The 26,739-nt window shown below is 41.8% G+C and overlaps 1 protein-coding gene across 1 annotated transcript in view; it reads right to left on the minus strand.

The window, feature by feature from the left end:
- Positions 1-26,739, minus strand: part of TACR3 (tachykinin receptor 3) — a gene marked incomplete at its 5' end in the record, with an annotated part of 62,502 nt that overhangs the window by 18,316 nt on the left and 17,447 nt on the right. Inside the window, 2 exons of the mRNA XM_084627127.1 lie at positions 17,904-18,054; positions 18,947-19,135. Coding sequence (XP_084483253.1) covers positions 17,904-18,054; positions 18,947-19,135 — 340 coding nt within the window. The remainder of the gene's footprint in view (positions 1-17,903; positions 18,055-18,946; positions 19,136-26,739) is intronic.

A 26,739-nucleotide genomic window follows, 5' to 3' on the forward strand; every position in this document is an offset into this window, starting at 1 on the left:
GTGCCATGCACCGCCTGGGGTGTGCGCACCCCAGTTTGGAGACCAGCCAGGTGTCCCTATCTTAGTGGTAAGTAGAGTACTGCATCACACTGGTGCAAGAATCCCCAATGGAGTTGGCCCATCCACTAATGGCCAGATTTTGCCAACTTGCCAACATTAGTTTGAGTGATTAGTATTCCCATATGGTGACTTGTGGAGTATGGTACAACCCAACTTGAGGAAGGGTGGTAGGATCTAGCTCCAAGAGGGCCTGATCCAAAGCCTATAGAAGTCAGTGAGTCCTTTCATTGATTTCAGTGGGTATTGGATCTGTCCCAGAAAGCAAATACAACAGCATCTTGGATGGGTACAGAAAGTGCAACAAACTCAGTTGAGGGATCAGTCAAGGATTATGCCAGGACTGGAATTGTACTGGCTTCTGTGCCTGGCACATAGGAGAAAGTCTGCTTGTAATCTCTCCCTGCCTGTGCAGGGCCATGTTTGAGCACAATCTAGCTCAGAGATCGGCAACCTTTGGCATGCGGCATGCCAGGGTAAGCCCCCTGGTGGGCCAGGCTGGTTTGTTTACTGGCTGCGTCCGCAGGTTCAGCTGATCTCGGCTCCCACTGGCCGCGGTTCACTGCTCCAGGCCAATGGCGGCTGCAGGGAGCGGCGCGGGCTGAGGGATGTGCTGGCCGCAGCTTCCTGCAGCCCTGATTGGCCTGGAGCTGTGAACCGCGGTCAGTGGGAGCCGCGATCGACTGAACCTGTGGATGCAGCAGGTAAACAAACTGGCCCAGCCCGCCAGGGGGCTTACCCTGGTGGGCCACGTGCCAAAGGTTGTCGATCCCTGATCTAGCCCATACTGAGTTTCACTTCATATGGGATATGGGTTCCGTCTATAGCCCCACCACAGTTAGGGAATCCCATTGCAGCAAAGCCATCCACTATGACCTGCACATTTCCCAGGGTCACTACCCTTGATATCAGCAGATCTTTGATTGCGTGGGCTACTTGCATCACAGCAGCCCCCACAGTAGATTTGCCCACTCCAAATTGATTCCCAACTGACCGGTAGCTGTCTGGCGTTGCAAGCTTCCACAGGGCTATCGCCACTCACTTCTCAACTGTGAGGGCTGCTCTCATCTTGGTATTCATGCGCTTCAGGGCAGGGGAAAGCAAGTCACAAAGTTCCATGAAAGTGCCCTTACACATGCGAAAGTTTCGCAGCCACTGGGAATCGTCCCAGACCTGCAACACTATGCGGTCCCACCAGTCTGTGCTTGTTTCCCGAGCCCAGAATCGGCGTTCCACAGCATGAACCTGCCCCATTAGCACCATGATGCATGCATTGGCAGGGCCCATGCTTTCAGAGAAATCTGTGTCCATGTCCTGATCACTCACGGGACCGCGCTGATGTCGCCTCCTCGCCCGGTATCGCTTTGCCAGGTTCTGGTGCTGCATATACTGCTGGATAATGCGTGTGGTGGTTAATGTGCTCCTAATTGCCAAAATGAGCTCAGCGGCCTCCATGCTTGCCTTGGTATGGCGTCCGCACAGAAAAAAGGCGCGGAACGATTGTCTGCCGTTGCTCTGACGGAGGGAGGGGCGACTGACGACATGGCTTACAGGGTTGGCTTCAGGGAGCTAAAATCAACAAAGGGTGTGCCTGTACATCAAGGAGTATTTCAGGCAGGACTGCACGGAGGGTTCCAATAAGAAATGGTGCACCAAAGTTATCGTTGTTATTGGAACAAGGAGGTTAGCCTGGCCTCTGATTGATGCATGGCTAGATTTACCTCGCTGCACCTTCTCTGTGAGTGACTGCAGTGTGATCTAGACAGGGGAGGAGGCAAATGAGTACAAAACAAATCTGGTCTATTTCTTGTTCTGACCCACTCCATCTATCTTTTAGATATTTGGCTGGCAGCAGACGGTGCAGAAGGACTGCATGCCATCCACATCTCATGGCTGCTTGGCAGAAGATGGTACAGTACGACTGTTAGCCATCTTCATCTCTTGCCTGCCTGGCATAAGATGGTACAATACGACTGCTAGCAATCCTCATCTCTTGCCTGCCTGGCAGAAGATGGTACAGTACGACTGCTAGCAGTCCGTATCGCCTGCCCGCTCACCATAAGACGGTTCAATAGGACTGCAGGACTAAAGAGAATGACCTGGTCAAGTCACTCCAAATTTAGTCCCTGCGCCCATGTCTGCCCAGGCGCTCCCAGCCGACGTGGCCAGGAGCACCTCGGACACGACGAGGACGACTACCAATCGTATTGCACTGTCTGCTGCCAGAAGGCAATGGGTTGCTGTTACTGTGCAGCAAAGCCATACCGCGTCTGCCAGCACCCAGGAGACATAGGGTGACGGTTACCTGAGCTGGCTCCATGCTTGCTGTGGTATGGTGTCTGCACAGGTAACTCATGAAAAAAGGCGCGAAACGATTGTCTGCCCTTGCTTTCACGGAGGGAGGGAGGGAACGGGGGCCTGACGACACGTACCCAGAACCACCCGCGACAATGTTTTAGCCCCATCAGAGTGCTCCATTGTGAGTGCTCTGGACAGCACTCTCAGATGGCCGATTGTTTGCCATTGCTCTGACGCTGGGAGGGGCGCTTACAGGGTTGGCTTCAGGGAGCTAAAATCAACAAAGGGGGTGGCTTTACATCAAGGAGTATTTCAGGCAGGACTTCACGGAGGGTTGCAATAAGAAATGGTGCACCTAAGTTATTGTCCTTATTGGAACAAGGAGGTTAGCCTGGCCTCTGATTGATACATGGCTAGATTTACCTCGCTGCACCTTCTCTGTAAGTGACTGCAGTGTGATCTAGAAGAATGAGTCCCCTAGACAGGGGAGGGGGGGAAGCAAATGAGTACAAAACAAATCTGGTCTATTTCTTGTTTTGATCCACTCCATCTATCTTTTACATCTTTGGCTGGCAGCAGACGGTGCAGAAGGACTGCATGCCATCCACATCTCATGGCTGCTCGGCAGAAGATGGTACAGTACAACTGCTAGCAGTCTGTATCGCCTGCCCGCTCACCATAAGACGGTTCAATAGGACTGACTGCAGGACTAAAGAGAATGACCTGCTCAAGTCACTCCAAATTTAGTCCCTGCGCCCATGTCTGCCCAGGCGCTCCTGATCGACCTCACAGAGGCGACCAGGAGCACCTCAGACATGACGATGACGGCTACCAGTCGTACTGTACCGTCTGCTGCCACAAGGCAAGGGGTTGCTGCTACTGTGTAGCAATGCCGTACCGCGTCTGCCAGCACCCAGGAGACATAGGGTGACGGTTACCTGAGCGGGCTCCATGCTTGCCGTGGTATGGCGTCTGCACAGGTAACTCAGGAAAAAAGGCGCGAAATGATTGTCTGCCCTTGCTTTCACGGGGGGAGGGAGGGAACGGGGGCCTGACGATATGTACCCAGAACCACCCGCGACAATGTTTTAGCCCCATCAGGCATTGGGATCTCAACCCAGAATTCCAATGGGCAGCGGAGACTGCGGGAACTGTGGGATAGCTACCCACAGTGCAACGCTCCGGAAGTCGACGCTTGCCTCGGTACTGTGGAAGCGCTCTGCTGAGTTAATGCACTTAATGCACTTAGAGCATTTTCTGTGGGGACACACACACTCGAATATATAAAACCGATTTCTAAAAAACCGACTTCTATAAATTCGACCTAATTTTGTAGTGTAGACATACCCTTGGACTCTCTCTCTCTCTTTGTCCTACATCCAGGCTATGTTAAAATCTTACAGATTCTTTCTGTATTAACATATCTAAGATATCCTATCCATCCAAACAGTTAAACCTTGTCCAAGATCTCAGTTACTGCAGCATTCTTTTCTCTGGCCAGGTCACATGCAGTCTTGCCCTGCTTGTATCCATTCAGAATGCTGCTTGCAAATTTTCTTAGCCCATTGTTTTGATCATGTTGTCCCTCTCTTAGCATCCTCCTTCTTCTCTATTCATCAAACATAGGCTACTTGTCTTTACTTACAAGGCCCTTCAGGACCAGCACCATTCAATTTGTCATCTCTGATTCAGTAACAAGTGAGACTCCTGTCTCTAATAAGACCATGATGCCAGTCGCCATTGCTCACTTATTAAATCAAACAAGCACGTCTGTTTTTTCTCCCATGCTGCCCCTCAACATCTCCACAAGCTCCACCTAAACATCTACAAAACTAATACATTATCCTCCTTAAAACTCTCCAGTGCCATGATGTGTACAAAAAACTTGACAGTGGTTAGGCTGCTGCTGTGCTGAGACCCTTACTTGTCATGCTAATCAGTTTTGTTTCATAGGGTTTCCTTGTACTCCCCCATTTGTATGTGTCCATCTGTGTTGTCCCTCGTCTTGGACTGTAAGTGCTTTGGAGCAGGGACTACCACTTTGTTCTGTGTTTTTACAGCATCTAGCATGGTGGGATACTGGTCCATGGCAAGGGATCCTAAGTGCTACCATACTGGTGCTACTGCTAATTTAGCAGTCTCGACGGATAGGCTAAAGGCCCTGAAGAAAACCTGCAGCAGAGTTCTGTGCGGCTTGAAAGCATCTCTCTCTCTCACCAACAGAAATTGATCCAGTGAAAGAGATGACCTCACCCACCTTGTCTCTCTAATATCCTGAGGCCAGTATGGCTACAACAACACTGCACAGGCTAAAGGTGACAGTCACATCCTGCAGAGTTTGCTCAAAACTTCTGCAGCACAGGAGCACGTAGCTCCCCTCTTACTCATGGTGGTCCTTTCTGCTTAGGAAAACATAGAGGGCTATGTGGGGAAGCGTGTACTGCTGCTTACTATGCTGCACCTGTTCTGTGGATAAACAGCAGACTCCAGGTTTCCAGAAGTGTCAAGTGGTACATTTTAGGAGCAGAACATTCACACTGATATAGAAAGGATCAGCCAAGCCTGAGTTCATTTACTTCCTCTGCAGGAAGGCAATAGTTATGGATAAATTCTAAAATTCATTGCCAAAAAGGTCTGTCAGGTGCAAGGGACAGATATATTAGGAGAAGGCAAATGATGCCTGATAGCCTATGAAAACAAGAAAGGATTAATCCCATCCTTTGAAAAATCTAAACCTGTACAATCATCCTAAAATGTTTTGGTATGAGTATATTAATTTTGGTTTCTTTTAACAAATTCTAAGGAAATAATTTCCCATTCTCTCGTGTCTCATTTTTTTTCCTGGGCAATTACTGAGTACATGAAGAATGAAACAATAAAACCAACAGTATGATGCATAACAGTGAGCTGCCTTTACAGTGGGTATTAGGTCCATTTAAACTTTATATACAATATGATGGAAAGGATTTAATACGTTATTTTAAACACTTTAAAAGAACTTTCTCAGAGTAGGAACCATACAGCCTCATGTCATTTTAGGCTTGGGCCATTTTATCATTATGAGTAGTAAGGTTATTCATGGAACCTCAATAAAGTTCAAGTTAATGGTATTCAGGAACACCTGAATAGAGTTGTATATCTTGATACTGTATTTGTGTTTACAGTTCTCATGTTTTTAATGCCTTAAGGGAGCCAATTGTTGGGCAAAAATAACAGGATATCTGTTTTTATCATATCTTCACCATCTGGGAATTGTGCTCATGGTATTTTGGCCCTTAGTCATTAAAAAAGCTTGTGATGAACATAAAAAAAAATAAACACAAAGTTCCCTGGGCTGCAGTGTATACCACACACTGGTGCTGAAATGGTTAATTGGAGCTGGACCATTCAGTGAGGCCACCAGGTTGTACCTGGAGATTGGGCTCTGCTCAATGAAATATAAGTGCCAGCTGGTTGCTATAAAGAAAAGAAGCCCAGAGTAGAAGGAGGTGAAGTCAAGTGGGAGTTGCGGGGAGAGAGAGAGAGAGAGCACGGTGGAGGGAAAAAACTCTGAAGTCCCTCTCTTGGCAGTAGAGTCCTGCAGGGTTGAAAAGGAAGCCCAGGGGAAGAGTTAGCCTCGGGATCCTCTCCTGAGTGGAGATCTCTGGCAAGAGGCCAGGAGACAAACAGAGAAGGCATTGGGAGTCCCTGCCTTGAAAGGAGGGTAAACCCTGATTGGCTCTGGAGCATGAGGAGAATACAAGTACATAGTGGGCCTAGGATGGGGCTCTGTGAAAAGCCAATATACTGACTAAGGTAGGAAGAAGCCCAACGAAGAAGCAGGATTGGTCTGAATAGATGACATTGCTTGCTTATTATAGATTCCCTGGGCTGGAACCCAGTGGAGAGAGAGGGCCTGGGTTCTCCTACAGGCCCACTCAGAATGGTGGTGTGAAGACACCAGGGGCAAAAGGACTAGTAAGTTTGGAATTGGACTTGGTGTGAGGCTGTTGAACTCTATTACCTGGGGGAGTGACTATAAGTGACCTGGCTGGAAGGATGAGTCACAGAATCATAGAAATATAGGGCTGGAAGGGACCTCAAGAAGTCATTGAGACCAACCTTCTGTGCTGAGGCAGGACTAAGTAAACTTAGACCATCCCTGCCAGGTATTTGTCTAACCCATTCTTAAAGATCCTGCAATGATGGGGATTTCACAACCCCGCCTTTGGAAGCCTATTCCAGAACTTAAATACCCTTATAGTTTATGTATTAGGAAAAAGTTTCTAACTTAAATCTCCCTCTCTGTAGATGAAGCCCATTACTTCTGCTCCTTTCGATGGACATGGAAAACAATTGATCACCATCCTCTTTATAACAGCCATTACAATATTTGATGACTGATGAGGTCCCCCCTCAGTCATCTTTGCTCAAGATTAAACATGCCTCGTTGTTTAACCTTTCCTTATGCCAAGTTCTCTAAACTTTTTTTATAATTTTTGTTCTCTCTCTCCAACGTGTCCACATCTGTCCTAAAGTCTGGATCCTAAAATCGGATACAGTTCTCCAGCTGAGGCCTCACCAGTGGTGAGCAGAACAGGACAATTACCTCCCTGGTCCTACATATAACTGTCATTAATACATGCCAGACCTTTTTCACAAGGGCATTGTATTCACTCAAATTCAATTTGTCATCTGCTTTAAACCCCAACAGCTTTCCAGCAGTACTCCCACCTAGCCAGTTATTACCTATTTTGTAGTTGTGCATTTGACTTTTTCCTTCCTAAGTGAAATACTTTCACTTATCTTTGAATTTCATCTTGTAGAATTCAGACCAGTTCTCCAGATTGTAGAGGTTATTTTGAATTCTAAATCTGTCCTCCAAAGTGCTCACAAGCGCTCCCAGCGTGGTGTCACCTGCAAATTTTATAAGCATACTCTCCGTTCCATAATCCAAGTCACTAATGAAGATATTGAATAGTACTGGACCCATCACTGACCCCTGTGGAACCCCACTAGACATGCCCTCCCAGTTTGACAGTGAACCATTTACAATGCTCTTTGAGTATGGTCTTTCACTTAGTTATGCATCCACCTTACAGTAATTTCTTCTAGACCACATTTCTCTGGTTTGCTTATGAGACTGTCATGTGGGACTGTGTTAAAAGCCTTACCAAAATCCAGTTATATCACATCTATTTCTTCCCCCTTATCCACAGGCCAGTAACCCTTTGGCTCTGCACTAATTGTCTTCTTCTCTTTCAAAGTGTTTGTTGGCAGGGAGACCAAAATGCGGAGAGCCTGCTATGCCACAACGAGGCAAGCCAGCAGTGAGTATGCTCTTCAAAAATCCCTGTCCTGTAAACTTTTATTCATGTGAGCTTGCTAACCTGCATGAGAAATCCCATGGAAATTAATGGAGTGTTTGTAAGTCTGGACTGAACACTGGAAACACAGATGAGAAATACTTTATATTGGAAAGATTTTTTTGTTTTGTTTTAAATTTTGATAGAGTAGAACAGACTTACATGAAAGCCTGGGAAATAAGAGATTTGTGACAGGATTCCGAAGCATTCCCCTGTGCCTGAAAAATAAGGAGTTAAAAATTCCCCATGTGCTCCTGGGAGGGGCTGTAAAAGTAGCTGCTTTTCCAGACTCAACCCTCCTCACATCCCATTTGATACTTATAGATTCAGGATGTTTGTGGAAGCACTTTCATTGCTAGTCTAATCCCTATAAAGGATTTATGGATGTTGCACTGAACAGTAGAATTTTTATAGGCCTACAATAATCTAAAACATTTTTTCTACTTAAACTTCATGTGTTCATCCAAGTAACATTTTCTAATGTTAGACCAGAAATTGACAAAATGTTTGTAATTATTAATTATGGATCCAATAGAAGAAAATGTACAGTAGTTTGGCTGGGCTCTTTCATAGATCATGTACTGCAGTTAGTGAGGTGTAAATTATTTGAACCCATGGATTATAAAATTGCTTTAATCTAAAAAAGGCTGAAATTCATCCTTGGATGAAAAGAGTTTACTTACTAAATTGGTCCTGGAAGGAATATCCAGTTAGCATTGCCACTGCAGTGACATACCGAGACAGGGCAAAACTGAAACCAATCTGCACTTGAAAGAGCTTGGTTACTGTGAATATGTTATGTTATTGCCACCTACCATGGTGCTATCTCACCAATTTTATTACCTATGCCTCTCTAGTGTAGACAATGCTTTAAAAGGACAGTTCAAGAAGACTGAATTTGTTGACTTACTCCATGGCTTCTGTGTTCATCCATCCTTGGTACTAATTTCACATACCATAAGTCTGAAATTAATTTTCGTTAAGTCCAAAGTTCATTCATCTAGCTTCATTACCCAAGCCACCTGTTCTGCTTGTTCACATTTAGCAAACAAGGCATTGAAGTTTAATGGTCCAATTAATCCCATAATTAATTTTGATGGATGTAATAGGTGGCAGCATGAACTGCCATATAGCCTCAGGTTTTGAGGTATGGTCTCTGTCAACCCATCGGAACAAATTCTGTTGTCCACTTTATGCTATGTAGTAAAAATGTCCTTTTTGTAGTTTCTTGTCTTGTAGCTAGGTCTTCTGTTCTTACCAACTCTATTCTTAACAAGTTTTAATATATAGTCACTGACCCTGCTTTCCAGCATGTTGCCCATCTACCATTTAATACTCTTGCTTTATTTGACTGAGATGGTGAGAAGGTTTGAGAATAAGTCTGGCAAATCTTGATAAGGATAATAATACCATCTCATTAATTGCAGCTTTAACCCTTTGACTTTTTCCTTTTCACACCCTATAGGAAGCTGTTCACATAATGAATACTATTATCTTTCCCTGACACATTTTAATAGCAGGCACATCTATTTATCATCTTTTCTACAGATGGGAAGATTATCTTTTCATGTAAAGATTAGGTGTTACCTTACAGATGATGAAGCTTTTATTTAGAGAAAACATTTTTAATATATTTTTCAGAATAACAAAGGGCTTGTGTCAATGACATCTGTCTGAGATGCAGCATAGGAGGACAAAGCACCAAAAGTGATTTGACTTGAAGCATTGCTTTCCCAAGCAGTATGTTACTTTAGGATTAAAGAGATAGTGGAAAATGCGTAAGATCGTGGCATGTGTATGGCTTTGAAGCTTGTCTCTCTCACCAACAGGAGTTGGTCCAGTGAAAGATATAATCTCACCCACCTTCTGTCTCTAATATTCTGGGACCAACATGGCTACAACAACACTGCATACAACTTTTGAGGCTGAGAGTTCCGGAAATAACTTCTGGGTATGGTAGTAGCAGATAAAACAGGAATAGCACAGGTCAAGGCAGGTGACAATCACTTGGCTATAAAACTTTGTAATGATGTGCTAGAAATGCACAATTTAATGTACTTCCAAGAAGGAAATAATTTCTCTCCCCAGTCTACTTAGACAAACTTGAATGGCATATGGACTGGCTCTTAACTGGAGGCAGGATCTAAAGCTTTCAGAGGAAAAAAAATACTAAGAATGCCTGCCACCTAGTTTAAATAGTATGTAAATTATTCTGAAAACAGAAACAGTAGCTGAATGAAGGGAAAGGGTCCTCCTCTGATCAAAAATTGTGAGAGCATGAAAGAAAATGTTGTTTAAGGTTCCAGTGATGAGAATTCTAACCCTGAAGTAAAAAGTATGAGAATTCAAGCATGTGAAAACTCTTTAGACTGCTATCTAATGTCCGATAGTAGCACCCCTACTTCTCTTTACTATTTTGTGCAATTCATATAGGATAGAGTGAATGTGTATTACCAATGGATTCTCTGCAGTACTATACAATAGCATTGTATAATGTATATACACAAGCCTTGACACGGTGTCTGGACATGGCAACATGTCATTAGTCTGTGTGTGCTGATAACTTGGACAATCTGCTCTTCCTGTATGGGTTGTGTGGAATGCCAGAGAAAAGCCAAGAATATTTCCTGAGGATTCATTTGTTGAGCTACACTCATAAATACCTTCTCGTTTGTGAATTTGTTAAGGATCACTATCTTAATATTCTTGTTGTGATGGAGAGAGGGCTCAATTCTATACATAAGGTGAGGCTAACAGAATTCTGTCTGGTTACATGTGGAGAAGTGGCTATTTCTTGGTGTGCTTTATTGTCATTTTTAAAATTTATACTCAATATTGTTTTCAGCACATTACTGTAAAGTGTTTGCTTAGGGGTGTCTTAATCTGAGCTTCTAGAGGTTCACTTGAAAAAATATATATTTAAAATTTCTTGAACTTGTCACTCTTTTTTATTCTGGGTGAGTTTTCCAATTTTCACCTCAGTTATTTAACTCTGCCTCAGAAACAAGTAATTCTGTCTTCTTTTTATATTTGGCTTCCCCACAGCGTATGGCTTCTCAAATTCATGTCAAAGATAAGAATCTTGACTTTATTAAATCCAAACAATCAACAAACTATTTGGAGTATCTTTTTCTCTCTAGACAGCAATCTTAGATATCTATGTTCTTGTATTCTGGGCTTCCGTATCACACACACAGCATGTTAATTAATCAAATAGAGGGTTCTCATCTTAGTGGTTATGGCATCTTTCCTCTTGTAACCACTATTTCAATATCTACTTTCCAAATTTGTTCATGTAATTGACACTATTGCACCTGTGTGCTTACCGATTTACTTCCTGGGATACTATGACACAGTGGGAAATGTTATGTATACTTCCAGGCTCATAGGACCACAAACACTTAAACATTTTGGCACAGGCCAAGTCTGGCTTTTATTTATACTGCAACGAAGAAAGAAGTTGAGTTGAGGCTGCGTGTTGACAGCGTCAGGAGAAGAGAGAATGTGGACAGAGTCAAGTGTTGGGGTCATTAAAATTGTCAAAAAACACACGCACAGTGGCGTATCATTATCTTTACCTATTAATTTTATGCTAAAGTTAGAGAAAAGATGAAAAATGCAGAGGGTTGAAGAATAGAATTTCCTATTCTTGGTCTAATCATTGGCCCAAGACTCTTCATCTTATCAAAACAATTTTTGTCACAAAAATGTTGTACCAGAATTGTATTACTATCCTCTCTCACAGAATAGATAGAAGCAAGTTATTACTTTGACCTTTACAGTATATGTTGGCTATTCCCTTTTTATAGTCTCTGTAAAGTTAGAAGAGGAATTGGAATTGATGAACAAATAAAATAAAGAACACTGTAGTAGTTGAAAAGCTAGGGATGAATGTGCATTTTAATGCTCAGGTGATTTTGACACTAAACACTTAATAGTTCCCCATATTTATACACTTATTAAAAGTTTCTTATCTACAGATAATTGGGCCTGGAAATTATTTTCTCATGAAAATGATTATAGAATGAGAGCACAGCTGAGAAACATGAGTCATTCTCATGGCAAAGATTTTAATAAGAAGGAAAAATATCTCCCAAGTCTTGTTCTAAAGTTCAGATTGGGGTTGGGTAAACCTCAAAGGTTGGCCACTGAATTAGATTCAGGGAAGCATCCAAAAGTTCAAATGTGTATGTAGCGGTATCTTGTAGCCCTGTATGTGTTATTTAAAAAAAAACCATCTCACCCCATTTCCAGTAATTTCTGGTCTTGGCTTGGCCAGAAATAATGCGACAAAAGCCTCTGTTGAAATGTTTCTGTCCTTTCCTCCTAGCTCTGGCTGAAAGAGGAAGCTGAAAGATTCACAAATGGCGAGTGTGGGGAATCCAAGACAAAAGTCAATTCCTAATATCAGGGCAGGGCTTAGTTCAAGTTTTGAGCATAGACAGGACACGTGCTGCTGCAGCTGGTTGGGGGGGTGACGGTGGGGGCCAAGTCCACTGGTCTATAGGTTAATTTGGCCCTGGGATGGAGCATCATGTGGGTGGTGGGTCCTCTTCTGTCTCGGAAATGGATACTCTCTAAAATTCACCCATATTGTCCTGAACTTTTGAAATGCCGTAAAGCTGAGGCTCTCCAAAATACCAGGAATGGTTTTACTCATCTCTAGCTGTAAAGTGATCTTCCTTGATTTCCATGTAATTTGGAAGTTACTTTGAGAAGAATGTGGGTATGTGGTAGTGCTGCATAGAGTCAGACAATGGGAACATCTCCAAAGCTGTTGATAACACCTAAACAACGTATCAAGTTAACCATTTTCTTAGCAAACTTGTAATGACTTCTAAAGAAGTCTTGCAAGTGCTATTCATTAACTGCTAGCATTTTATATGCTTTGCCCACCATTCCCAATAATCAGTACCTCATTGCTTAATGTCAAACTCCCCTAGTGTTGTTGTAGATTTACTCTTCAAAATAAATTGCAATCAGCGCAAGCCCTCCATGTGTTTAGGTAACTAGCCAAGTTTCTCTTCATTTGAATAAAGGCAGAGCTGTAGCTTTTTTTTTAAATTGAGTTTTGCAGGAAGAACAAAAAAGAACCTACTTTGGAGCCTGATCTATTAATTTGCCTTTGAGTGACAATTACAAATTCATCTTTCCAAATACCAGTTGCCTCAGAAATCATACCTGACAACAGTGTAACTGAAGAGCTGTCTAAGGGCTCCACTGATAACACTGCCGATGCAGTTACTTTACGTCCCATACACTATTAATCCTCTCATTGTACATTTGCAAAGCATGAATTCCGGTACATGCCCATTGTAGGCAGAGAGATAATATGGAGAGGCATAATGAAAAGATGGGCTTGCCATCATGTTAAAAAGCCTTTAATTAATGAAAAAAGAAAAAGGAGTACTTGTGGCCCCTTAGAGACTAACAAATTTATTTAAGCATAAGCTTTTGTGAGCTACAGCTCACTTCATCGGATGCATTCAGTGGAAAATACAGTGGGGAGATTTATATACATAGAGAACATGAAACAATGGGTGTTACCATACACACTGTAACCAGAGTGATCACTTAAGGTGAGCTATTTCCAGCAGGAGAGTGGAAACCTTTTGTAGTGATAATCAAGGTGGGCCACATCCAGCAGTTGACAAGAACGTCTGAGGAACAGTGGGGGGTGGGGGGATAAACATGGGGAAATAGTTTTACTTTGTGTAATGACCCATCCACTCCCAGTCTCTATTCAAGACTAAGTTAATTGTATCCAGTTTGCAATTAATTCCAATTCAGCAGTCTCTCGTTGGAGTCTGTTTCTGAAGTTTTTTTGTTGAAGTATTGCCACTTTTAGGTCTGTAATCGAGTGACCAGAGAGATTGAAGTGTTCTCCAACTGGTTTTTGGATGTTATAATTCTTGACGTCTGATTTGTGTCCATTTATTCTTTCATGTAGAGACTGTCCAGTTTGACCAATGTACATGGCAGAGGGGCATTGCTGGCACATGATGGCATATATCACATTGGTAGATGTGCAGGTGAACGAGCCTCTGATGGTGTGGCTGATGTGATTAGGCCGTATGATGGTGTCCCCTGAATAGATATGTGGACACAGTTGGCCACGGGCTTTGTTGCAAGGATAGGTTCCTGGATTAGTGTTTTTGTTGTGTGGTGTGTGGCTGCTGGAGAGTATTTGCTTCAGGTTGGGGGGCTGTCTGTAAGCAAGGACTGGCCCATCTCCCAGGATCTGTGAGAGTGAGGGATCGTTCTTCAAGATAAGTTGTAGATCCTTGATCATGCACTGGAGAGGTTTTAGTTGGGTGAAGGTGATGGCTAGTGGCGTTCTGTTACTTTCTTTGTTGGGCCTGTCCTGTAGTACGTGACTTCTGGGAACTCTTCTGGCTCTGTCAATCTGTTTCTTCACTTCAGCAGGTGGGTATTGTAGTTGTAAGAATGCTTGATAGAGATCATGTAGGTGTTTGTCTCTGTCTGAGGGGTCGGAGCAAATGCGGTTGTATCATAGAGCTTGGCTGTAGACAATGGATCGTGTGGTGTGGTCAGGGTGAAAGCTGGAGGCATGTAGGTAGGAATAGCGGTCAGTAGGTTTCCGGTACAGGGTGGTGTTTGTGTGACCATTGCTTATTAGCACCGTAGTGTCCAGGAAGTGGATCTCTTGTGTGGACTGGTCCAGGCTGAGATTGATGGTGGGATGGAAATTGTTGAAATCATGGTGGAATTCCTCAAGGTCTTCTTTTCCATGGCTCCAGATGATGAAGATGTCATCAATATAGCCCACGTAGAGTAGGGGCATAAGGGGACGAGAGCTAGGAAGCGTTGTTCTAAGTCAGCCATAAAAATGTTGGCATACTGTGGGACCATGTGGGTACCCATAGCAGTGCCACTGATTTGAAGGTATACATTGTCCCCAAATGTGAAATAGTTATGAGTGAAGACAAAGTCACAAAGTTCAGCCACCAGGTTTGCCGTGACATTATTGGGGATACAGTTCCTGACTGCTTGTAATCCATCTTTGTGTAGAATGTTGGTGTAGAGGGCTTCTCCATCCATAGTGGCCAGGATGGTGTTTTTAGGAAGATCACCGATGGATTGTAGTTTCCTCAGAAAGTCAGTGGTGTCTCAAAGATAGCTGGGAGTGCTGGTAGCGTAGGGCCTGAGGAGGGAGTCTACATGCCAATGCCTCAGATGATGGGGCGTCCAGGATTACCAGGTTTATGGATCTTGGATAGCAGATAGAATACCTCAGGTCGGGGTTCCAGAGGTGTGTCTGTGTGGATTTGTTCTTGTGCTTTTTCAGGGAGTTTCTTGAGCAAATGCTGTAGTTTCTTTTGGTAACCCTCAGTGGGATCAGAGGGTAATGGCTTGTAGAAAGTGGTGTTGGAGAGCTGCCTAGCAGCCTCTTGTTCATATTCTGACCTATTCATGACGACGACAGCACCTCCTTTGTCAGCCTTTTAGATTATGATGTCCGAGTTGTTTCTGAGGCTGTGGATGGCATTGTGTTCTGCACGGCTGAGGTTGAGAGACCACACTACATGATCCATTGTCTACAAGTACTCCTTTTCTTTTTGCAAATACAGACTAGCACGGCTGCTACTCTGAAATCTTTAATTAATGAGGCATTTCATGTCTCTTGCATACTTTTAAAGTCCTAAATAGCCATAGTTTTAAAGGATCGAAGGGATGTAATTGGACTATTAGCAACACAAAGTAAATACCAGCTACTCTTTGTGATGAAAGCTAGAAGCTTTGAAAATTGTTCATTTCATTTAGCCACTACTATCAAATGTGCTGAATTTCTTTGATAAAGTGGGAAGGCTTGGCTCCCCGAGTTCAGGAGCTTGCCTTTAATATTTCCTTCCAAACTCCCTTTGGGAAACTCCATTTGTCACACACAGTCATCTCTCAGTTTATCTTCACTGTCAAACCCTTGGCACCGTTCATGGTTTCTTTTTATGACCTAATGAGGAGGTATAGGGAATAAGCCAGCTAATTGCCCAGTAGAGTTTCCACTGCTAGGGTTTTGTAATAAAGTTCATTTTGTAAACATACGAAACTTGTTTTTGGATGGGTGATATTGTGAATGGCAGATTCATTCCTGCTGCCATGGGAGATAAGGACCCTGTTAAAGATCTAAACAGAGCACTATGGAAATGCTTTTTATATTCCTTGAACTGAATCTAAAGCATTTAGCTTCAGGGGGATACAATTAAGTACATTTTCCAGATTTCCTTAATAATTATATTTCACTTGGTAATTTTAAACTATGCCCCCCCTACCCTCCTCCGTTCCCACAAGAATAGAGTTAAGGCAATAACTGGTAAGAGTCTGTTAAAAGATGGTTGCTTGAGCAGGGCCTAACAGTTGCTTCTTTAAGAGATGCTGGCACTTTGCCCTCCAAAAAGGAGCTGTTCAAAGTTCTTTTCAATATTTTCCACAGGGTGTTACTAGTTATTAAGGACATGGGTCCAACTTGCAGGTGGTAGCCTAAACTTCCTTAAGCATCCAGGACTTGGGTGAGTGAAACTGTTTGCAACATATACACAGAAGACATTGCATTCATCCCACTGTAGGGGGACCATATTTCCCAAAGGGAAAACAGGACACCACAGAGTTAGCCTGAGCCTTCCCCCATTCTCCCAGGTGGGACTAGCCCAAGCCACTTACCTGGGCCCTTCCCACTCCCAACCCTGAGTTGCATTGCTGCTTGTTCCCCCCTCACACCCCACTTTTTCACAAAAGTGGAAATTTGTTCTGTTTGCTCTTGCCAACTGATCAAGACTATATGATGTATTCTGGGCTCAGAAACACTCTTGGTAGCCCTGACATCTCCCTTTCTAGGCCCTCTATTCTAAGGGTGTGATCACTTGTACTGTCTGGGAGCACTTCCTTCTATGTTCCTTTGTATGTTTTTGAAAAAACTGAAGCACCCAAGAATCCATCCTATGGTTTAATGCATACTGCATCAGGACTTTGAGGGTCCCCCCCCATTATTGTGGAGTGGTAGCAAGCCAGAGTTTTATATGTAGATAGCCAGAAAGCCTGGATGGGTTTAATTAAGGCTAATAGTTATTTACATTAACATAATTTTTGTATTCCAAGGTCACAACTGTCTAAGACACAACACTAACACTAGTAGTGAGCAGAATTTGGTGGTGTCCTCCTATGTGAATTTTAATTGTGATGGAGAGCTTGTGGCAGAGTCGGAATAACTGATTCACGAGTATTTCACAAAGTGTTTTTTGTTCAGTTTGTTATGACTCATGGGATTATGTTCATTATTCACAAATGTTTGGATAACTTTGGGATGACCAGTCAGACTAATTGAGTATGTGCTCACCAAAGCAAGTTAGAGTTCCATCATTGGGCCCAATGTTTGCAAATCCATTTTAAAGAATTTTAGCACAAAAAATGAATAACAGAAGGGCTTATTTATTTGGTTACTATCCTACTTAGAATGTTCTGTCGTCCGCCTAAGAAGCGGAAACAATACAATCTGATCCATGTGACCAATTGCACAACTGAGTGAATTGTCAAAGTAAATGGTTCACTAACAACGTATAAACTGAAATATTGATTATACAAATAATTAAAACTAATGAAATACATTGAAAAAAATAATTGAAAGGATCAGTTGATTTTCACTGTAAAAGGTGCTAATTTCTAATGCATAGCATTCGTTACATGAATAGGTAAAGCAGCTCTTATCTGTGTACTGAAATAGGCCAGATCCAAAACCTATTAAGTCACAGAAAGATTCCCATTGACTTCTGCTGGATTTGGATCAGGTCAATAAACAGCTACTGTTCAGAGAATAAACAAAGCTGATCCCAAGAAGTTCCAGGATCATCACTTTAGTTCTGTTAATAAGGCAGGCCTTCTGTTTCTACATCTCAAGGACACAATTGTATGCTTGACTAAATGTTACTCAGAGCCTCCTAGAATTGGAGTAAAGAGTTAAAATCCAAACATTTACATCATTTGTTTGAACAGCCACCACATGGTGGTGGTGGTGGGGGGAACCCTGTCAAAATCAATTGCAATTTAAACAGAGTTCTTTTATAACAGTCTCAAATGCCATTCTGTTTGAAATAAAACACTTCCAATACTTTACAACGTAATTGCTAGTGATTTCAGCAGGAAAAAAAAAATCAATATAAATTTACTTAGCAAGGTTTAATGGAACAGTACCTTTCTCTTAGCTTTGAGCTGCTCGTGGTATTTGTCAGATGTGTCACCTGGAATCTCGCCTCCCCAAAGGGTAATTCCAACTATGGTATAAGTGATACCCATGACAAGCAGAGGAAAGCAATACACTAATACAATCACAATGACATGATACCTGCAATAAAAGAGCATTGAACTGATAAATGCTTTGAAAGGAACTATTCAGATAAAATTTTCTGAATGTTTGAGAAATAAGACATTTTCTCTACTACCTAAGGGGTCAGTCTCAGATGGAGTAAATGGTGACTGTTTACACCAGCTGGGGATTTGGCCCAGTATTTTGTTTTTTACTGTCCATCATGAAAGTCTTAAGTAAACTGCATTAAAAGCAGACGGAAAACTGTTTAAGATCTGAAGTCATTATTAAAACCTATAGTTCTGATTCTGAACGCATACTGGCTGCTATTTATCAGGAGTAACACAGTTACAACACTGTAAAATAGTGTCACTGAGACCAGTTTTCTGGGTAGACAAATATTGCACAATAAAGTACCCATAAACAACTTTTAAAATCCAAATATTTGAAAAACTGGCATCTTCAACTACTGAGATCAGTGTACAGACTTCCTCGTTTACCCTGCAATGCATGGGGTTGCCTCAAAAACCTATATAACATAAGTCCTAGTTTTGGTGGCAGTGTGGTGAACTGCTATTGAAGAGCAAACACAGAATTTTAACTTTGGTCCTGACAGGTAAATGAAAGAAGATCTCCTTCCATATAAATTTGTCACTCATAAGTAATGTACCATCCCAAACTCCTGCAGATTAAGGGCTAGATCCTTAGCTGGTGTAAATTGGTGTAGCTCCATTGTCTTCTGTAGAGCTACGTCAATTTACACCAGATGAGGATATGGCTGAAAATCTCTGTAACCCAGATTGTGAGCATGGGATAGGTATAGGGCTTGGTTTCTTGGCCTGCATGTTATTCTTGCGATTCCTCTGCAAAATTAAAATAAGCCTGCAGTTTAGATATAGCCATGCCCGAGTATAAAAGCCAAAAAGCTTACGTAAAGTGCTGTTTTGGACCACCTGGCCACGCTACATAGCAAAGAGTTCTTCCAGGCATCACTTTGGTTATGGAGTAGAGGCACTGGGGAAATGCAAGCAGGAAAGCCAAAATCCATATACTCCCAATGACCACCTTCGTTACAGTTGCAGACAGTCTGGGCTTCAGGGGATCGATAATGGCCATGTATCTGTACAAAAAACAAACAAAAATCCTTCATGTGAGAAATCGTCAGTGATTACTGTGTACCTATATCAAACCAGCCTGTCCAAAGGAGTGACAAGATGATAGTTATTTTCTTGTCTTGGGAAGGCCCAATGGTATTATATTCTTCAAATGATCAGTGAGGTGACCCAGCTCCCATTAAAATCAGTGGGAGGTGGGTTTTTTTTTTTCCTCTTTTCTTTTTTCATTTGCTTCAATGGAAGTTGATTCAGACTCTTACTGTACGTCTATACTGCAATTAAAAAATGCTGGCTGGTCTGTGCCAGCTGACTCAGGCTCACAGGGCTTGGGCTAAGGGGTTATTTAATTGCAGTGTAGACATTTGGGCTAGGGCTGGAGCCTGGGCTCTAGGACCCTGTGAGTTGGGAAGGTCCCAGATCTTGGGCTGTAGCCCAAGCCCCAAAGTCAACACAATTAAATAGCCCTGTAGCCCGAATCAGCAGGCATGGGCCAGTCATGTGTGTCTGATTGTGGTGTAGACATACTCTACAACACCACATGTTCTGTAACTAAGAATGAGGTTGGGGGAGAACCACAAACCTAAAACCATGGCAAAGAAGGTGTTTTTTTTTAATTTCCAGCTAAAGGGAATAAGGAATGTTTTTAAAATGAACATTTTATGTTCCAAGTACTTTAGCAGTTTCCCCTACTTTTCTGTGTCTAGTAAAAGGTTAAAAGGAGTTTTAACAGTGTGCCTGCCATGGTAATAAGGCTGAGGACTCTTGATGCCAAACCCTAAACCTTATTTTACACTGTTTAATGTTGGACAGTGATTGGGTTATGTTAAAACTTTGGCCTGTATATTCCATCTACGTTAATACAACAGTTGTCTCACAGAAATACCTGTAGTAATATAGCAAACCACATTTGGCTCGTGATCAAGATAGGATGCTTCAGTAATCTTTTGCTGCAGACAACAGATTTGTTGTTAAATTTAAAATTAACGACCAAATTCTAAAAGTCACAGTGGTGTCCAAGACAAGCATATGGCTAGAGTCTACTTTAAGAGCTGCGTTGTATCTAGAAAAACTGATACATACCCATGCATTTTATTAAGTAGGCATAAGTTTCCTTCAGTTTCACGCAATCAGCAATACAAACAAGGCCAGATTGTGACTGGCCCTGCAAGGTGGGAGGATGGTGAGAGAAACTTTATCTCCTTGTTGCACCCCTGCTGAAACACCACAAAAGATGAAGGCACGAGTAGAAATGTGGGTCTAAGATAGGGAAATTATTGCAACCTCTTGCAATTTTGTTAGTGATGTTTGAGACAGAATAGCATCTATCTGGCTCTCCTGTAACTGTGTTGGCTATACATTTAAGGTGGTACCTCATAGAAAACTATCAAATAGGAAAATACAGCCTTTCAGTCACTACAGTCTCTTCAGGAGGACACAGGATAAAGAACATTATGGAAGGAGCAGGGGGTCTGGGGAGAGGTGTACATTAAAAAGTGAAAATTAACGTAATCGTTCTGCCTTTTGATCTCTGAGTTGATGGAAAAAGCAAATCAGAACGAGACCACCAGTCCACACTTGTATATTTAATGTGCTTTTTACATATCTCTGCATAGCTCTGCTTTGATTTCTAAACTGAGTTCCAAATTAACACTTTCTCCACTAAATTCTCTGATCACCCTCCCCCCATTTCATTTACCAACACCTGATTAGAAGACTGATTCATGAAGGGTTGTCTTTCGTTACTAATTAGCATGTTGCAAGGCATGGGCCAACACCGTCTTTTAAAGAAGTATTTATTTTTTGTGAAAGGCAAAATAGCTCCCAGACTTACCGAGTACATTTATTTGATCTGATGCCCTAAAGTTTTCAAAGCCATGAAATGGGAAGCCTGGAACCATGGCGGCTCTCAGAGCTTCTGAACTCCCTGCCATGGAGCTGGGAGCCTGGAAGTCCTGGTGTGAGCATCGAGGTCTGTGGCTGTAGGGCAACCCTGCCCTGGTCCTGGAGACCCCAGGGCTATTAGGCTCCTGGGCCAGCTGGTTCCCTATGTTGTCTGACTCTTAAGCAGGCAGCCCTGGGATTTTGGAAGTCCTGGAGTCCCTGGCACAGGGCAGTCTGCATAGTAGGGCTGCCCCAGAGCTGGAGACCCTCAGAACCCCAGCAGCTGCTGCCTAAAATTGACATTCTTATCTATTTGAGTCAGCAGCTCCTATGATCCCAGGGAGCATATTTTGTTTTAGAAATACCATGTGTCAGTGTTCATGAAATGAAACTTTTTTGGGTTCATGGGAAATTTAAAATTTTTTTTGTTTCAGTCCAAATCAGAACAAAACCAAGTTTCCAAATTTCCCTGGAACTGAAAATCTGTAGTTTTGGCCAGCTCTGATCCCTAATTACTGATGATTTCTATTGGGTTTTGTAAACTATTGCTTTTTCCCCCACCAGCAACTGCAGTTGTTGTGTAAATTTCAAATCACAAGTAGACTAACAACATTAAAGGTGAAACTGTTACTCTCACTTCCACGTAGTATTGATCGGTTATGAAAATATTAACCATAGCCTCTAAAGGGGAAAAGAAAACCCAGGGGAATATGGCTCATTTATCATTAGCTGTTTTTGAACTCTTAAAAAGAAGATATGTCTTTTCAGGTTTCACTGGCTTATCAGTTGCAAAGTTAAATACTAAGTCAGCAGCAAATTTATGACTAGGGATTATTATGGTGTTCTCTTCTCTCTCCCCTCCAGTGAGCACACCTAGCATCTGCCAACTCATCAGTTTGTTCTTTCTTTCTCTTTCTACCCTCTGTATTATCCCAACCTAATTTTCAGATGTACTGATGTCAAGGTTCCTTCCCCACTCTGAACTCTAGAGTACAGATGTGGGGACCTGCATGAAAGACCCCCTAAGCTTATTCTTACCAGCTTAGGTTAAAACTTCCCCAAGGCACAAACTTTTACCTTTTGTCCTTGAACCTTTATGCTGCCCCCACCAAAGTGGGTAACAAAAATAACAGGGAAAGTGCCCACTTGAAAACATCTCCTCCCCAAAATATCCCCCCCAAGCACTACACCCCCTTTCCTGGGGAAGGCTTGATAAAAAGTCCTCACCAATTTGCATAGGTGAATACAGACCCAAACCCTTGGATCTTAAGAACAATGAAAAGCAATCAGGTTCTTAAAAGAAGAATTTTAATTAAAGAAAAAGTAAAATAATCACCTCCTGTAAAATCAGGATGGTAAATACCTTACAGGGTAATCTGATTCAAAACATAGAGAATCCCTCTAGGCAAAACCTTAAGTTACAAAAAAACAGGAATATACATTCCATTCAGCACAACTTATTTTGTCAGCCATTTAAACAAAACAGAATCTAATACATATCTAACTAGATTGCTTACTAACTCTTTATAGGAGTTCTGACCTGCATTCCTGCTCTGGTCCCGGCAAAAACATCACACAGACAGAGAGGATCCTTTGTCCCTCCCCTCCCCAGTTTTGAAAGTATCTTGTCTCCTCATTGGTCATTTTGGTCAGGTGCCAGCAAGGTTATCTTAGCTTCTTAACGCTTTACAGGTGAAAGGGTTTTTCCTCTGGCCAGGAGGGATTTAAAGGTGTTTACCCTTCCCTTTATATTATGACAACTGAGTACTAGCAAATCCCACTGAAGTCAGTGAGAGTAGCAGGTGCTCAGTACGTCTCAGAATGAGGTCACTAATAATTTTGCAGTAGTTTCTAGCACTACAAAATACATGAATTACACACCTGCAGAGCTGTAAAGAGCTCTGACATTTTGATTTAATGGAAAAGGTATGTTAGCTATCAGCAACAGAAGGATTCTTAGTGTATATCTAAGCTGCAGCCAGCCAACAGAGTGCATGTAGGCACGTAAGTAGTATAAGCCTTGATTCTTCAATTGGCTGTGCATGGATGGACTGCTGTGCCCATGCAGAGGTCAATTTACTTCAGCAGGGCTCCAAGCAACAGGCCTGTTGATATGCAGTGAATCGAGGATTAGAGCCAGAGAATGTCCAATCTTGCTCCTGCTAAAGTCAAGGGCAAAAAATTCTCACTGACGTCATTTGGTTCCAGATTGGACCTCAAAAGACTTTTGGCATCAGTGGGAACAAGCAGATATGCTGTGCTTCTGAAAAGTCATGCTGCAAATGACAAATTAAACAAAAATAAATGGGTGTGTGTGTGTGTGTTTGTGAATCAAAAATGCAAATCAACAGAAAAGATTTAGTGCAAAAAAATTAACTCGATGCTTGTTCATCATAACAGCCAGTTGAAAACTGTTGCTATCCCATCCAGCATAAACACCAAATCAACACTTGGAAAGTAATTACAAGATAAGATATACATATCTAGAAATGGATATATGTAAATACAGCTAAGAACTCATGACAAATAACCTAAAAAAAAAATTCAGTTAAGTCACCACCTGCAAGAATGACTTGTGAATTATTCATCCTCTGCAGTGAGTTCTGAATTTAGATTTCTGATTTTAAGAATCTTTCGGTGGCAGTTAATTCTTAACTTTCATCATTAAACTTTGCTATTTGGGTTGTTGTGACCATATTAGAGCAATCATATGCCTACTGAAAATTTTTCTAGGTATCAGTTTGGACTGACCGTACTCCTATTAAAGTTAATGGTAGTCTTTCCACTGATTTAATCAGAGTTGGAGCAGGCCCCAGAATACCAAAGCTGATGTGTAGTGGTTTTCAGAGACACTGGACTCCTCCTTCAGGACTGGTCTTATCTGCTGTGCTCAAAAGAGAGACAAATCTTGTTTCCTTCAGGTCCGCTCAGTTTGTCTGGCCAACCTCCAGGATTTACTGTATGGTACTTGCTTCTTAGTCTCCTAAATCAGGAAAATCTGTCTCACTCTCCAGGAATTATTAAAGGTCCAGTCCTCACTCAAATAACATTAATGAGAGGTTTTAGCCATTGAGTTCAGTGGGAGCAAAATCAGATATACTCTATATTTGTGAGAGAGTGTTGCACTCTGTTGGCTTGTTACTGCTCATCTATAACATAAAATCTTTCTATAGATGATCCATAATGTAAATTTTCTGTTGGTTCATGTGTTTAAAGGCCTGTATAGTATGTTTGAAACTATAGGACCAACAATTCAGTCCCAGCTCTGCAGGCATTATGTTCAGATAATAGGCTCTCACTAGCTCAGCCTTATTTAGATTTCATTTGGGTGAAAAGGAAAAACCAGTTTGCTTTCAAATGGTTAGTGCTAAGTCTCCTTAGCACATGTTTTTAAAATTGTGAAACTACTGAGTAAATACTTTTTTTCTCATATCCCACAACGTCAGGGAACCAGGAAATGTGTATGTCTAAAACAAGCTAAATGCCATCCCCCAATACAGAAGAAGCATCATTCAGTCCAGTGAAGAGTAATAGAACCTTCAGAGGATGGGGGGCAGGAAAAGGCAGCTAAGATGGATAGGGGACTGCAAACTGTGTGTTAGTAAATAGAGATCAATTTTCCTGCATTTAACGCATTATTTGGACAATTGCAGTAAAAATACATAGTCGTTTTAAAAACAATGCCAAGTTCCAAATTGAATTTTACAAACACCCATCTGCAGACACAGTTGGAATCCATTAAAAGTCCTAAATGATTTTTCTAGCTTATTTACAGTTTGCTTGTGAACTCATGCGGGAGCGAGGGGGAGAATTAACCTACTCGGCAGAAGTTGGAACAGGTGACTGGACGCTGATAGAGGAAAGCGATTAGAAGAAAATTATAAAGTTTGCATGAAAAGAGGTTCATCTGCAGCAGAGACCACTCCAGTTCTTCACAGTGCACAGACCCTTTCCCTCAAAGGTGTGATTGGTTACACAATATTGTCCCCTGCATTGGTATTTGGATTGACTGGTAATCAAGAAACTCAAGGATAGAGGGGCAAGAATCCTAACGGTGGATGGATCTAGTTAAAAACACTGCAGTAAAGAATCCTCCAGGAGATGCCTGGGAACAGCAATACAAGCTCGCAACCTGGAGGTATCTAAGACATTTTCTAAATGACCAAAATAACTCCTTAACCTTTGCATTGTTTTATGTCCACCTACAACAGACACATGCAACCCTCACCCTACAAACCCTTGCTCATGAGAATAATCCATACTCAAGCAATGTAGTGTGTTTGATTTCATGGGACTACTCTAGTGAGCAAGGGCTACCCACATGAGTAACAGTTTCCAGGACTGTGCCCTTGGATGTTGAACTAGTGTTGCTGCCTGGTTTTTATGGCCAAAATTATCAAAAGCATCTGATGATTTTGGGAGCCCAACTTGAAAGACTCTAAAATGGCTTCGAAATACACCTCAAAATCTTTCATCATATGAATGAGCTAGTATAAAAAGGGTCACACTTTATGTTAAGTGATCATTTATAAAGGGTTAATACATGATTAAAACATCATTGAATCATTTAACTGACAAATTACGTCAAGTCAATCAAAAGTATTTTATCTGGTTTTTAGCTATTTAGTGACTGGTTAGATTATAACTACTGAACAAACATCTATGAATTGCGATTAACCTTTCAAAATTATTTATAGATGTACCATTAGTATAAAGTGAGACCATAAAATGTAAACAAAAAACGAGCCTCCCTCCATGACAGTGGAATTCTCAGGATGATTCAAATTATTGTTAGTGTGTATAAGTGTACACATTTATGCAGTTGAGCTTGATGCCCTAGAGTAGGGTTAATGTATCAGACAAGTAACAAAGTACAAATTATAAGCAGCCTGGCTTTCAAAGATGATGAGCACCTGTAGTGGGAGGCCATAAACACAAAGAGTCAGCAACTAGAGGATGCCCTAGACTGGAATTTCTACATTTATTAAGCTCCCTGCCGCAACACATCCTGATCCTCTCTGGTAACTCTGGAGGACCAGAAACTTTATTAACACTCATGTCCCTTTATTTATAATAAATTCAAATATAATTATAAAGCCATGTATATACCCACAACAGTTCAAAATAAACTACAAATTCCTTAAAACTATTTCCACGATTATGTCCTCTTATCAATTGCATTTAAATAGTACTGAGCAGTATTCTAAAGATCAAGCCTTTGAGGAGGTTTGATCAGTCTTCCAGAGTGTGTTCTCACTTCTATTGAGTTTGTGCATGGTGTTCTCTGTGGAGGGGGCTCACTTCCTGACAAAATACTCACAAGACCCAGATCCTCTCTTTGTTGCATTGAAAAATGTTAAAGATGAACCTGATTTCACCAGAGAAGGCCTCTTTGGAGTCTCCACTAGGAAAGAATTATAACATTCAAAAACCAGTCAGAGAACACTTCAATCTCTTTGGTCACTCGATTACAGACCTAAAAGTGGCAATTCTTCAACAAAAAGACTTCAAAAACAGACTCCAATGAGAGACTGCTGAATTGGAATTAATTTGCAAACTGGATACAATTAACTTAGGCTTGAATAAAGACTGGGAGTGGATGTATCATTACACAAAGTAAAAAAAAAAAACTATTTCCCTGTGTTTATTTCCCCCCCTACTGTTCCTCAGACATTTTTGTCAACTGCTGGAAATAGCCCACCTTGATTATCCCCACAAAAAGTTTTTC

This window comes from Lepidochelys olivacea (assembly GCF_965140295.1).
Source record: "Lepidochelys olivacea isolate rLepOli2 genome assembly, chromosome: 4".
NCBI classification, from domain to species: Eukaryota; Metazoa; Chordata; order Testudines; family Cheloniidae; genus Lepidochelys; species Lepidochelys olivacea.